The sequence below is a fragment of the Procambarus clarkii genome, chromosome 15 (genome assembly GCF_040958095.1).
Source record: "Procambarus clarkii isolate CNS0578487 chromosome 15, FALCON_Pclarkii_2.0, whole genome shotgun sequence".
Classification (NCBI taxonomy): domain Eukaryota; kingdom Metazoa; phylum Arthropoda; class Malacostraca; order Decapoda; family Cambaridae; genus Procambarus; species Procambarus clarkii.
In genome coordinates this window covers 3,473,593-3,489,056 of record NC_091164.1, presented here as the reverse complement: position 1 = coordinate 3,489,056, position 15,464 = coordinate 3,473,593, and the positions used below count along the sequence as shown (strand labels likewise).

General features: G+C 46.0%; 1 protein-coding gene across 2 annotated transcripts in view; it reads right to left on the bottom strand.

Moving 5' to 3' along the window:
- Positions 1–15,464, bottom strand: part of loco (locomotion defects) — a 188,157-nt gene that overhangs the window by 154,138 nt on the left and 18,555 nt on the right. For both annotated transcript variants that reach the window (XM_045743803.2, XM_045743802.2), the window contains exon 2: positions 1,313–4,943. In XM_045743803.2, the coding sequence (XP_045599759.1) occupies positions 1,313–4,915 (3,603 nt within the window). In that variant the 5' untranslated portion in view covers positions 4,916–4,943. The remainder of the gene's footprint in view (positions 1–1,312; positions 4,944–15,464) is intronic.

Below are 15,464 nucleotides of genomic sequence, written 5' to 3'. Positions count from 1 at the left end.
AATAATAATAATAATAATAATAATAATAATAATAATAATAATAATAATTCATTGTGTCAGGTGACAGGAAGCCCGAGTATTTATACACGTTATACTTATATCGAGATCCCCCCCCCCCCCAGGATGCAACCCCACAACAAGCTGACTAACTCCTGAGTACCTACTAACTGCCAGGTGAACAGGAGCATTAGGTGAAAGGAAATGTGTCCAACCATCTATGTCCCGCCCGAGATTCGAACCCGGAATTATTGATTGTGCGTCGAGAAGGAATCCGACTGTACTACCGGGACCCTCATCTTATATTACAGTTCGTAGAACTTGCCCAACCACTTGGGCTGGACGGTAGAGCGACGGTCTCGCTTCATGCAGGTCGGCGTTCAATCCCCGACCGTCCAAAAAAGTGATTAGGCCCCATTCCTTCCCCCCTGTCCCATCCCAAATCCTTATCCTGACCCCTTCCCTGTGCTATATAGTCGTAATGGCTTGGCAATTTCTCCCTTGTAGAACTTACCCGGAACGTTTTGTTATTAATAAGAAGGCAGTCAGGGTAAATTGTAGGCGATGTTTGCTATGGAAACTAACCAGACATCCCCATTGGTCAAAAATAGGCGGTATAGGCCTATTTTTGCAGTAGCAGATTCGGTCAAACTTCCGCCGATACTTCTATACTTCTTTTTAACACAGATGGAAACATTTGCTGGTGTGATAAACACAAGCAAATGTATTGGTTAATAAGACGGTATCGGTGACAATGGTGGTACTGGTACACTTGAGTGTCAACAGAGATGTGCCAGTACCACTCAAGGTTGTACCACACCAACCTCCACGATTACTTGTGTAAAGGAGGAAATGTATATATATTTATCTCTCAGAATGTTCGGTAATACGTTTATTACTTGTGATGTGTGTCTATGTATGTATTAACACGATGTACTGAACGGGGTGAGAATAGCTTGAGCTACCTCATCCCTTTGTGTGTGTTTTACCTCAATAAACTGATTTCAATTTCAACCTCCACGATCATCCCCCAGTCTTTCAACACCAACTCTCCCCAGTTTCAAAAAAGTATTAACCTTCCTCAGTCTATTTTGTGAATACAACGCCGAGCAGATTCGTCGTTGTCAAGTCCTATGGAAGTCTTCGGCCTAGCTTTTACATAATGATTTACATAATGACATTCATAAACGTCATATTAAAATGTGTTGAATACTTAAACACGAATATACATTGGAAGCAGAGACAAACTCAGCCATTAGGCTAGTGTCGTAAGTGTTCGTATGATACCTGCTAAAAGTTGGCACTGGGTACTCACCTGTTCCGAGTCAGAGTCGTGGGAGAACTCATCCTGAGTGGGTGGGTGCACGTCCTGACTGCCCTCTTGCTCGCCCGTGTTCTCCGTCGTCTCCGTGTGCTCGTCGCCGGAGTCCAGAGGTACACCAACACCCACCAGGCCTCCCATTCGAGGCACAACACCCACACCAAGGGCGGAGGTTGAGGACTCGCGATGGGTGCGTGGCTGAACAGCACGGAAGGCACCGCGGTGGTGCTCAGAGGGGTAGATGTGACCATAACGCGTGAGGTTGTTCTCAGAAGCGTGAAGGAGCCTCGCCAGTGGCGTGAGCGGCACGTGCCGCAGCCGGTCCAGCCCGTGGTCGCTCTCAGACCCGTCACGAAAGCTGCTGCCGCACCCTCCACTACCCAGAGGTACGTTAACTCCATCACTGGTGGAAGAGTCCCGCAGGTCCTCCAGAGAACGCGTGTATGACCTCTCTGATGGCGCTCGAGGCCGCAAGGGTGACAAACCTGTACCTAATGGTAACTGAGGAACTCCAAAAACCTTTGGTGACAGTTTCAGAGACAACTCCAGATCGAGGGTGTCCTGTGCCACAGAGGTGACGGTGGGTGTTGGGGCCTTGGTGGTGGCTGGTGAGAAGGCTCGAACACTCAAGGGATGGATGCCACCAGTGTCAGACTCACGCCGATTAATTTTCTGCGAGACCTTCACTAAATGTTCTTGCTTATGCTGGAGATATTTATGCATGGAATGCCTCATAGAGGCAACGTGAATCGGCGAGTCACTAGATACCAAAAACCCCGGTGACCGCTCAAAGCCCACAGGATCCGGCATAGCTCTAACGGTCAGCCGTCCCGACTCTGGCGTACTTGCACAGTCGGCCACAGGAGTTTTAGTGACGCCTCTATCCCGGGCCATACGCATGTCGTCGGTAATACTGGTGCGTCCATCCACCACACTCAACCGACCTTCCCCCAAATTGGCTCGCATGTCATCCTCGAGCGCCGCCCGCAGGTCGTCGGTGATGCTGGTGCGGCCGTCGCCTAGACTGGCCCGACTCTCAGCAAGACTAGCTCGGAGGTCACTTAGTCGCTTGGCGTCACTCACACTCACACGCAGATTGTCTATGTTCCCTAGCACCTTGTCCGTCACACTCACTCTTAAATGATCATTAACATTAGCTCGCACATTATCCAGCAATTTATTACTACTACTGTTGTCACTAGAATTAACGAGTAATTTGTCGTTTGCAATGGCACGCAGATTATTGGCACTCGAGAAACTGAAGTCATTAATATTGGCACGTAGCACGGAGGGGCCTAGACCACTAGGTATAGTGTCACCCACTGTAGCGTTCACATTGTTGCCATATCCACCACTTATATTGCCTCGGTGATTGTCCAGATGCACTCTATGGCTTTCTAAGTTTGCTCGAAAATTGTCAGTAGAGCTCACTCTGTGGTTATCCAAATTTGCCCTGAGATTGTCCAAGTTTGCTCTATGATTATCCATATTTCCTCTGAGGTTTTCTATATTTGCTCTATGGTTGTCAAGAGCCCTGTGATTCTCCATATTCCCTCTGTGGTTGTCCATATTCACACGATGGTTTTCTAAATTAGCTCGCAGGTTTTCATTGAGGTTGGCACGGAGATTACTAACTAACTGAAAGTTCTGTATTCGCATCCGCTGGTTGTCGTCAACTTCGACGACGAAGACGCGGTCGCTATGATGATAATGGTGGCTGCCATCATCTCGAAACCCAATTCCAGAGTCAGAGTTGGAGGAGTTGGAAGAAGTGTTGGAGTGCTGGGGCGACATCTGAGCCTCCACGTCGATCAGGCCTGGAGCGCCCGTGTCCAGGTGGAACCCCACCCGATTTCGATACAGGCTCATGATAGCGTGCAAGATTGGGTCTGCCGAGTCCGGAAACTCTTGGCAATGGTGGGCTTCTGGGTGTGGAGTGCATTCCAGACGGAAGTTTTTGGCTCTCCTCGCATGATCGGAATGCTGTACCATGCGAGGATCTACCATGAACACATGACACGAAGACGAAACACTTCCACCGTCTTGACTGCCATCACTCAGTTCGTCACCTGATGCACCATGGACAGTAACAAGACCAAAGAACTTTTTATCGTCGGCATACACACCACAAAACGTTATTCTCTCAGCGGGGTACTGGGCAAGCGTGAGGCCATGCGGGTTGGTTAGCACCACACGCTCTGTAAACACCGACATTAAAACCAAGGTGTGAACTTTCTTCTCAATCCGGAGGCGTCTGATACAATTCCGAATGGCAGTGAGACGGGATCCTCCCTGAGGCTCTTTGGGCATCTCAATGGTGCCAAGATAACCCACCACGGCACGGTATAGGGCCTCCCCGAGGTCATTGGGTGCTGCCTGCTGCTGCAGTTCTGCTAAAGTCGGATACAATAACTTGTTGATTTCTTGTTCAGTTAATACGTTGTATGCCTCCATCCCAGAGCCACTGGGTAGCTCCACCCACATGCCAGAATGCTGCTGCATCTGCTGTTGCACAGGAGATTGTTGTCTCTGAGTCTGCTGTTGTTGGTGTAACTGTTGCTGGTGGAGAAGCTGTTGCTGAGTATGCTGCTGCTGCTGTTGAAGATGCTGTTGTTGCAAGTGTTGCTGTTGTTGATGTTGCAAATGTTGCTGCTGCTGTTGAATGTGTTGCTGCTGAAGATGTTGCTGCTGTTGTTGCTGTTGCTGCTGCTGCTGCTGAAGATGCTGCTGTTGCTGCTGCTGAAGATGTTGTTGTTGTTGCTGTTGATGGTGATGTGGGTGTGGCGCTGGCAACTGTTGCTGGACTGCGTCAGGTGGGAGATTCTGCGGATGATGTCTGAGTTTGGCCTTCGGTGACTTTTCCTTTTTCTTGACTACATGTCTGGGTCGCGGTGGGTGTTGGGGCTCTTTGACAGGCCGAGGTGTCCGAGTCACTTGTCGAGCTTCAGCCATTACAAGATGAATCTGGTCTGGCCTCAGCCGCGTCGGTGACGTCGAGGGTGCCGTCGGAGGACCTCCATCCCTCTCTCCGAGGCCCTCAGGCACAGGGGACACCGAAGCAGATACCGTGAGCCCCTTTGGCGTAGGAGTGAGGGGCGCCTTTGGCGGGAAGGCAGACTCGGGCCAGGCATCACGGTCAGAGAGGAGTGCTGCTTCACCCAAGTGGATGGCTGTGTGCTCGCTGAAGATGGCTCCACTCTGCAAGTCGCGGACTACCTTCTCAGCTCGAGTCTGCTGGTTCTTGTGCCTTAACCGATTGGGATACTTGGGTTTGGGTCGATTCACCGTCACGAATTCATCATCGGAGCTGTCAGAGTAGTAGTTCTCGGCAATCTGTAGTTTAAGGAGCTTCGAGAGACCAATGAGACGAGCCACATCATCGTGAGGAGCCTTGCTAACATTCTGGCTGTTGACGGCGATTAGGTAGTCACCAGGACGAAGGCCTGCTCGCTCCGCTGGTGACCCAGGCACAATGCAGGAGAGGATGCACGGTGCCTGTCCACTGATGGTGAACCCAAACCCATTCTTGCCCTTCGTGATCTCCACCGTTCGGACACCATAGCTGGGCCGCTTCTTCCGTCGCCGATTGTTGTGCATGGCTCCCTTATGGCACTCCTATGGCACTCTGCAACAAAGAATAATGAAGGTAACTAACAAATCTAAAAACATATCTATAATATTTCCGAAATATTAAAAACAGTATGATGACAAGAACACACACTAGAATGTGAAGGGACGACGACGTTTCGGTCCGTCCTGGACCATTCTCAAGTCGACAATCGACTTGAGAATGGTCCAGGACGGACCGGAACGTCGTCGTCCCTTCACATTCTAGTGTGTGGTCTTGTCATCATACTTTAGCCACGTTATTGTGACTCATCGCCTCCATATTAAAAACAGTTTACATACAAACTACTTTGATATTTCCCCATAGGCATTATCAATTGACCAGGTTTCAAGTAAAATATTACTTGGGGTAATAAGGATTTGTGCCTAAGGGGCCTAAGGATTTGTGACTAAAATCCTTGGGGCCTAAGGATTTGTGCCTAAGGGGCCTAAGGATTTGTGACTAAAATCCTTGGGGCCTAAGGATTTGTGACTAAAATCCTTGGGGCCTAAGGATTTGTGACTAAAATCCTTGGGGCCTAAGGATTTGTGACTAAAATCCTTGGGGCCTAAGGATTTGTGACTAAAAACTGTAAAAAAAAAGAAATGTACATTGCCAACAATAACACTATCAACAGAACATGCACACTGTAGGAATAGTTAACTACAAATGTATAGTTAATTGTGTTTTGAACAAAATTAAGAAATGGGATTAAATCCGACATTATAATAACACTTTCTAGTTGCATACGAGCGTTCTTGTTGTTTTATATTCAGCTACTGGGAACAAAAAGTTCCAAGTAGCACGGGCTATGGTGAGCCCGTAAACATACGATCGGCTCGAAGCAGTCTTATACAACGGCTCACCACACCATAACTTGTTCGTTGGCACCAGAGGCATACAACAATCCACTCTACATTTGCGCAAGGTGTTCAAGCTTCTTACTACAAGTGTGCAATAGTTTTATTTGAGATATTTCAAGTAAAAAGATAGGTTTAGTTGGGACCATACATCAGGCTGCGAGCAGCCGCATCAAACAGCCTGGTGGATCAGACTAGCAGCCAAGAGGCCTGGTCAGAGACCAGCACGAGTACCCACAATAAAAAATCACAAGGAAAAGTTGATATGCCTTCATAAAGTTCTAATATTTATCTGAACCTTACCGTAGAAGATCTACGATTATCATCATATGATAACATGAATCACTTTGTGCTCATTATATATATTATATATATATATAATATATATATTATATATATTATATATATTATATATATATATGTCGTACCTAGTAGCCAGAACGCACTTCTCAGCCTACTATGCAAGGCCCAATTTGCCTATTAAGCCAAGTTTTCATGAATTAATTGTTTTTCGACTACCTAACCTACCTAACCTAACCTAATCTAACTTTTTCGGCTACCTAACCTAACCTAACCTATAAAGATAGGTTAGGTTAGGTTAGGTAGGGTTGGTTAGGTTTGGTCATATATCTACGTTAATTTTAACTCCAATAAAAAAAACTTGACTTCATACATAATGAAATGGGTAGCTTTATCATTTCATAAGAAAAAAATTAGAGAAAATATATTAATTCAGGAAAACTCCGCTTAATAGGCAAATCGGGCCTTGCATAGTAGGCCAAGAAGTGAGTTCTGGCTATTAGGTACGACATATATATATATATATATATATATATATATATATATATATATATATATATATATATATATTATATATATATATATATATATATATATATATATATATATTATATATATATTATATATATATATATATTATTATAATAAAATATTTTATTATAATAAAATACAGGCCAAAAGGACAGTTATTTTAGGCTATTTCTACTCTCATTTACGAACCTAAAGGGGTTCACAATTCCATTCAGTAAGCAGACACAATATTATACCTCAAAATACATGTACCTTAATTCAACAGTCATCAGAGAGTACATATTACAAAATATATTACGTCTCAAAGACTCTAAATCCCATTCTCCCATTCGTAACTCTTAACTAGGCTAACTGACTGAGGCTAACTCCCATTCGTAACTCTTAACTAGGCTAACTGACTGAGGCTAACTCCTATTCGTAACTCTTAACTAGGCTAACTGACTGAGGCTAACTCCCATTCGTAACTCTTAACTAGGCTAACTGACTGAGGCTAACTCCCATTCGTAACTCTTAACTAGGCTAACTGACTGAAGCTAACTCCCATTCGTAACTCTTAACTAGGCTAACTAACTGAGGCTAACTCTCCTGGTCAACAAAGGTGTCCAGCAGCTGGACACCCTCATAAAGACTGTGAAGCAGTATCCTCCCCCGCGATTGATTGATTGATTGATTGATGAAGATTAAGCCACCCAAAAGGTGGCACGGGCATGAATAGCCCGTAAGTGGTGGCCCTTTTGAGCCATTACCAGTATCAAGAGCTGATACTGGAGATCTGTGGAGGTGGGAATGCACCCTGCATGACGGGAGATGTCTCCCTTGTGAATGTATTAAGATGAAGATTAAGCCACCCAAAAGGTGACACGGGCATGAATAGCCCGTAAGTGGTGGCCCCTTTTGAGCCATCACCAGTATCAATAGATGATACTGGAGATCTGTGGAGGTGCGACTGCACCCTGCGTGACTGGAGATGTCTCCCCTTCCCCGCGATAACAGCTTGATGGTTAAATGCAACCTCAGAATACTGAGAAAAAAAAAATTGTACCACTTACGGGCTATTCATGCCCGTGCCACCTCTTGGGTGGCTTAATCTTTATCAATCAATCAATCGAGGCTAACTCCCATTCGTTAGCGTTTGTTCCCCGACCGTCCACGGTTGGCCACCATTCCTTCCCTCCGTCCCATCCCAAATCCTTATCCTGACCCCTTGCTAGTGCTATACAGTCGCAATGGCTTGGCGCTTTCTCCTGATACCTCCCCTCCCTCCCATTCGTTAATTAAACCCTTCCAGCTCAAAACCTGAACGTAGATCACCGTGGCTCGTGTGTTGCTCAAATGACCAGGGGCCAGATTCACGAAAGCACTTACGCAAGCACTTACGAACCTGTACATCTTTTCTCAATCTTTGGCGGCTTTGTTTACAATTATTAAACAGTTAATGAACTCCGAAGCACCAGGAGGCTGTTTATAACAATAACAACAGTTGAATGGCAAGTTTTTATGCTTGTAAACTGTTTAATAAATGTAACCAAAGCCGTCAAAGATTGAGGAAAGATGTACACGTTCGTAAGTGCTTGCGTAACTGCTTTAGTGAATCTGGCCCCTGGTCTGCTCCCACCCCCCCCCCCCGTGCTATATAGTCGTAATGGCTTGGCGCTTTCCCCTGAAAACTCCCTCCCTCCCTCCCTCCCTCCCACTCCCCCCTCCTCCGGTGGCTGAGCGGACAGAACACTGGACGCGTGATCCTGTGGTCCAGGGTCCGATACCGGGGGCCGGCGAGAAACGATGGGCAGAGTTTCTTTCACCCTGATGCCCCTGCTACCTAGCAGTAAATAGGTACCTGGAAGTTAGTCAGCTGTCACGGGCTGCTTCCTGGGAGTGGATGCCTGGTCGAGGACCGGGCCACAGGGACACTAAAGCCCCGAAATCATCTCAAGATAACCTCAAGATAACCCCTTAGTTATCTGGATTGCTGCCCCACACTTGCTTTGCAGATGTTTCTCTTCCAATGGAGCTAGTGAAGTCGAGCCATTGCTATCAATAGCCATTGCTTGAAAGCAATCGTCAATTGTGTCAAGCGTGGGTTGGAGATGTATATGAGTGGGATTGGGTGGTTATAAATTGGAGCTGCCTCGTATGGGCCAATAGGCCTTCTGCAGTTACCTTTGTTCTTATGTTCTATCCTCCGGCCACGCTCCGCCTGCCTCCCCCTGCCACAACCGTCACTGGTAACCCGGTGTGACCTCCAGGTTACGGCCTATACCTGTAATGAAGCTGCCAAAGTTAGTTCATTCCCCGCTATAACGAGAGAGTCATTAGATTCTTGTTAAGATCCAAGAAAGGACTTTATACTTTCAGCAGGTAATAGTGGTGAAGTTACTTGCACAGGTACTTGCACAGTTACTTTCGGGCTGTGGTGGGTATGTGGGCCTGCGGGCCGCTCCAAGCAGCAGCCTGGTGGACCAAACTCTCACAAGTCAAGCCTGGCCTCGGGCCGGGCTTGGGGAGTAGAAGAACTCCCAGAACCCCATTAACAATCAACCAGGTATTACCAGAGATGAACTAATAATGGCTATGAAAGTTCAAGTTCAAATATGTTTATTGAGACAAGAAAATACATCTCAAAGGGATAGAGTGACTTAGGCTATTTCTACCTCCCCCTCTAATTCAAGTCACGGGAGATATCTCCCGTCACGCAGGGTGCAGTCGCACCTCCACAGATCTCCAGTATCAGCTCTTGATACTGATAATGGCTCAAAAGGGCCACCACATACGGGCTATTCATGCCCGTGCCACCTCTTGGGTGGCTTAATTTTTATCAATCAATCAAATTTTAAGTAAACTTTTATATATGATAGGTGGGCAGCGGCCTACCCTGGAAACACAAACCGTAACTGTCTCTATTTTCCGTTTGTTACAACTTGTAATAATGTTGTTACATCTTGGCTTAACGTGTTTATGACGTATTAGAACGTTGTTACAACTTGCTATATTGGTTGTTATAACTGGTTAGGAGGTGTTCAAACTTGTTCGAACGTTGTACCAACGTCGTAGTTTCGGTGTGTGTTTGGCGGGTAGTAATTTGTTCGGGTTCCTCAGAGGCAAAAGTACCTCTGACTGATGCCCTGATGCCCCTGTTACCTAGCAGTAAATAGGTACCTGGGAGTTAGTCAGCTGTCACGGGCTGCTTCCTGGGAGTGGATGCCTGGTCGAGGACCGGGCCACGGGGACACTAAATCCCCGAAATAATCTGACTGTATTATTATACGTCTAGCTAATGATCATGATTACTATAGAAATTTTAGTGGTTTACAAGGAGCCTTTGATAAAATTAACAAAGAAGTTATCTTATATGAATTAGCTGGTCTTGGTGTTAAAGGGAGATTATTGCGCTGGATAAGGGATTATCTTCACGAAAGGAAGGCTCACGTGTGGTATCAAGGTTGTATGTCAGGTGTGAGGTCTTTTGAACTCTGCACACCTCAGGGAGGAGTGTTGAGTCCCACCCTGTTTAATGTACTAATGAATTAATGAATAGGATAGCATCTGAGAGATACTCACATGGGGTAACTCCAATCATATATGCCGATTATATTTTGTTTCAGGGCAAAGGTTTAAAGGTTCAAACGGTGTTGGGTAATTTCGGAAACCTGTGTCACCATATGGGACTTGTGGTAAATGAAGACAAAACTAAGTTTGAATGTAGAAGTCGGAGGCCTATTATATAGAATATAAATGGTAAAAATATAGTTAATATATATATAAATATTTAAATATATATTAGATATACCCATGAGAGTTTGGAAGCTGAGATGAATAGACTGTTGGGTCAATGTCAGAAGAGATTACAACCTCTGAAGGCCTTGGCATGCTGTGGAAAGGGAGTGGGAGTCCCTATGCTACGAATGATATACTTGAGTACTGTAAGATCTCTTATTGATTATGCTGCACCTGTCATTTCTTGTTTTGGTAAAGGTAGGATGGGCAAGTTGGAGAAGGTACAAAATGAAGCCATGAGAATTATCTAAGGATACCCAAGAAATGCTATAATTGAGATAATGGTGATGAATTGAATCTGAAGAGTACTGCGGATAGAATTACAGAGATAAATGTAGCCTCTGCCATTAGATTAATGAGAGGTGGGGGGGGAGCTAATGAATTAATCCTCTCAGTTCAAGAGGTTGGAATTAATGAACAATGTATAATAAGTATGTATAAATTAATGAACAATGTATTATAAGTATGTATAAATTAATGAACAATGTATAATAATATGTATAATGTATAAGAAGTATAATAAGACAGCATATCTGAGTACCTTATGTTCTAATGTTATGAAGTATGATGTTATTCCAGAATGTATAGCTCGGCCTAAGAAACAATTCACACCACCATGGGGTGGTGTGAATTGGGTCTTCTTAGGCAAGATTGTAATTTAGACATACAGGAGTAATTATTCCCTTGCAAAAGAAAAAAAACGTATGTATGAGATAGGAGAGCTGAGGGCAACATATGATTGTATAATTAGAAAATTGCCTACAGAAAACACTCTACATGTATATTGTGATGGGTCAGTAGGTAGGGATGGGAAGGCAGGATGTGGTCTTGATCAGGGTCTTGATATTAAAATAACAACGTACTGGAGTGAACGACATGGAAGAAAATGCAGAATAGAACCAGTGAAGAGCAGAGGTGCCATGGGCACAATCAGAGAACACTGTATGAACATCAGAGGTCCACGGTTGTTCAATGTCCTCCCAGCGAGCATCAGAAATATTACAGGAACAACCAGGCTGTGGTGGGTATGTGGGCCTGAGGGCCGCTCCAAGCAACAGCCTGGTGGACCAAACTCTCACAAGTCAAGTCTGGTTTCGGGCCGGGCTTGGGGAGTAGAACTCCCAGAACCCCATCAACCAGCTAACCAGGTATCAACCAGGGAATACACTGACATTGGCACTGCAGATACTGTTATTGGACGCCGCTTAACTGACTGTCTCTTCAACGCAGGGACTTATTTAGTAATATAAATATCTATTTAATTAAGTTAAATATAAAAAACCTAATCTATGTTCCCTATCAAGGCAATAGAATTATCAACACTTGTGATGGTAGAACATAAGAGACCAGTACTCACTCAAGACACAGAAGTGATGACGCTTCCTTGTAAACACCAGACTGTCACTCTCCCTCCCCGCTCTGATGCCCAACACTACACCTTAGACTCTGAGTCTGAACTGAGACACAGAACTCTCTCCTCTCTCGATTGATTGATTGATGAAGATTAAGCCACCCAAGAGGTGGCACGGGCATGAATAGCCCGTAATCCTCTCCCTCTCTCGTAACGAGCGTTTATACCCGTCTATCCCCAATTGTCCGTTGAATGCACGGATATAAATCTAGTAACAAGGGATACCAACAAGGGATAGCCTTAAAACTTTAGAAAGTACTTGAGGTGAGGTTTGTGTAACCTTACCTCACCTCCCTGTGTAAGTCTCGTAAGTCAGGTACCATCCCAAGTCTCTACTCAAGTCACCTCAACAACTGTTACAAAGTAAGATTCATGTGGATTCATCCCTTCCCACACAGTTACAGCCCCGCTCCTGTGTCAGGTAGGTCCACTACGGGCTCACCATAGCCCCGCTCCTGTGCCAGGTAGGTCCACTACGGGCTCACCATAGCCCCGCTCCTGTGCCAGGTAAGCCCACTACGGGCTCACCATAGCCCCGCTCCTGTGCCAGGTAAGCCCACTACGGGCTCACCATAGCCCCGCTCCTGTGCCAGGTAAGCCCACTACGGGCTCACCATAGCCCCGCTCCTGTGCCAGGTAAGTCCACTACGGGCTCACCATAGCCCCGCTCCTGTGCCAGGTAAGCCCACTACGGGATCACCATAGCCCGTGCTACTTGGAACTTTTTGTTCCCAGTAGCTGAATCTTTAACAACAACGGATCCCTTCACACGTGGGAATATTGTTGAATAAAGCAGTTGATAAGATAGCGGAGAGCCTCGGAAAAAACCCTTGTCAATGTTGTATGTCAGACATACAACTTTGAAATAGATACAAACAAGAATCAAGATGATCCAAGAGGATCAAGACAAATTTAAGAGAATGGCAATGGTGGACAGCAGTAACACACTTAAGAATTATGCAATAATAAATACATATTCGTCCTTCACTTATGGTAGAGGAAAGTCTACTTAGAAGGATTCAATTTTTAAGATTAGGATACAAATATATCTGGCAATACGGTGTTGATGTCAGTGAAAAAGACAAGGAGTGCAATGCTGACCAGACCACACACTAGAAGGTGAAGGGACGACGACGTTTCGGTCCGTCCTGGACCATTCTCAAGTCGATTAATCGACTTGATCGACTTGAGAATGGTCCAGGACGGACCGAAACGTCGTCGTCCCTTCACTTTCTAGTGTGTGGCCTGATCAACAACAATCCGATGACTTGATTAGAATCATATCGATTACCCAGACTTCCCACACCGGAGGACTGATAATGTGGACTACTACTGCTACTACTACAACTGATAATGTGTAAATGACCCTCGAGTCTGATTTAGCCAAGTGCACTCCAGCGAGCCTTCAACCACCACTCATGTGGGCCGACTAATCACTGCTACATACAGTGGTTAGCCGGTTAGTGGTTAGTTAGTTAGTTATTGGTTACATGCAGTGGTTACTTTACCTCACCCAACGTCCTGATCTCAATCCGTACTGGCAAGTATGCCAGGAGAGCTTTGCCACAATCACACACACACACACACACACACACACACACACACACACACACACACACACACACACACACACACACACACACACACACACACACACACCTGGAGGTATGCGTGTATACTTGGCCTGGTCAAAGCCCGGGCCGCGGGGGGCCTTAACCAAAGGAATCAACACAAAGTAAGGTGGTAAGGCGCTCTCAAACTGTCCCCGTAGTGCTGCAACACGCTAAAATCTAAATGGGACCAAGCATCACATTTTCTCATCCAAGAGCCCGAGTTTGTATACTACGCTGATACCCAAGTCCCATTCCTCTAGCAGTCTGTCACAAGAAGTGATCGAGGACAGTCACTCCCATCGCTGGCGTGACACTATAGAGGGTACGGAAACCTTACACGAGGTAAGAACATTATTTGTTCTTATGTTCTTAGGTGTGTGTACGCGCGCGCGCTCGCATTACTGGCTCTTGGAATGTGAGGTTGCGAGGGCTGGCGACCTTGGGTTCTCTATGAGGACAGGTGGGCTGCGGGGTCACATACCACAGCCCACCACATCTCGCACCAACCTATCCCTCTCATTTACCACTACAAATACAACTAGAAAACAAACAGAAAAATAATAGCAAGTGAAACTGAAATTAGCGTTCATGACCCGTGAGGAGCGCGGCCGCATCACCACCACCACCACACATACCGGCCCCGAGTGCCCTTCGCCAGTGTGAGGTATTATCAAGAATTATAGGCCGAGAGAAGCGTTTTGAGGAGCTGTGCGCTGCAAGTCACCACGTAACAATGAAGACCAGCGTCCTGCTGCCTCGTGGCTACTATGCTCCCGGCACTTGTAACTTATCATGCTCCCGGCACATGTAACTTACTATGCTCCCGGCACTTGTAACTTATCATGCTCCCGGCACATGTAACTTACTATGCTCCCGGCACATGTAACTTACTATGCTCCCGGCACATGTAACTTACTATGCTCCCGGCACATGTAACTTATCATGCTCCCGGCACATGTAACTTACTATGCTCCCGGCACATGTAACTTACTATGCTCCCGGCACATGTAACTTACTATGCTCCGGGCACATGTAACTTACCACACCCACATCACCACTCACCGGAGCAGTCTGGTGTGTGTGTGTGGCAGCGCAGAAAAGAAAGTCCAGTGCACACAATGAACAAAAATAGCTCCCTTAGGCCCAAAATACGAACAAGAGGTAAGCAGGCGATGAGTCACAATAACGTGACTAAGTCTGTTGACCAGACCACACACTAGAAGGTGAAGGGACGACGACGTTTCGGTCCGTCCTGGACCATTCTCAAGTCGATTGTGAGAGAGGTAAACAAGAGGTAAACTTTTGGTATGCATAAAGAAGCAACAGTTTGCCACCTTCATTCACCTTCAAACATTGATTTGAGCCGTATGTACACTTTAGGTATTATCGCAGGCTTGTGATACCTGGTTGATGGGGTTCTGGGAGTTCTTCTACTCCCCAAGCCCGGCCCGAGGCCAGGCTTGACTTGTGAGAGTTTGGTCCACTAGGCTGTTGCTTGGAGCGGCCCGCAGGCCCACATACCCACCACAGCCCCGGTTGGTCCGGCACTCCTTGGAGGAAACAATCTAGTTTCCTCTTAGAGATACACAATGCTAATTGTCATTAGCACAATTATAGCACACTTTATAGGAAAGGACTGCTATTTCCGCCCTCCTACCTACCGGCAAATACAAGTGTCATAACGAAGCTCAAAACAATCGAGGGGGGAAAGTGGTCAGAAGTTACTGGAAGAGGTGGCCGATCAGTCCGACTGTGATGGCTACGAGCCTTGTGAGTGACGAGCAGCCTCATAAAGCACTCGAGACCTTAGGAAATGTAGACATATGAACAAATTCACAAGGACTGTGACGAGGATTCGAACCTGCGTCCGGGAGCATCCCAGACACTGCCTTAATCGACTGAGCTACGACAGGGTAAAAGGGTTGAAACCGAAGTTTCAACCAGCAGTTTAGATGCATCACGTTAGTGTGATCTCTGTGTGTGTTAGGAAATGTAGATGTTTATCTCTCAGAATGTTTGGTAATATGTTTATTGTTAGTGATGTGTGTCT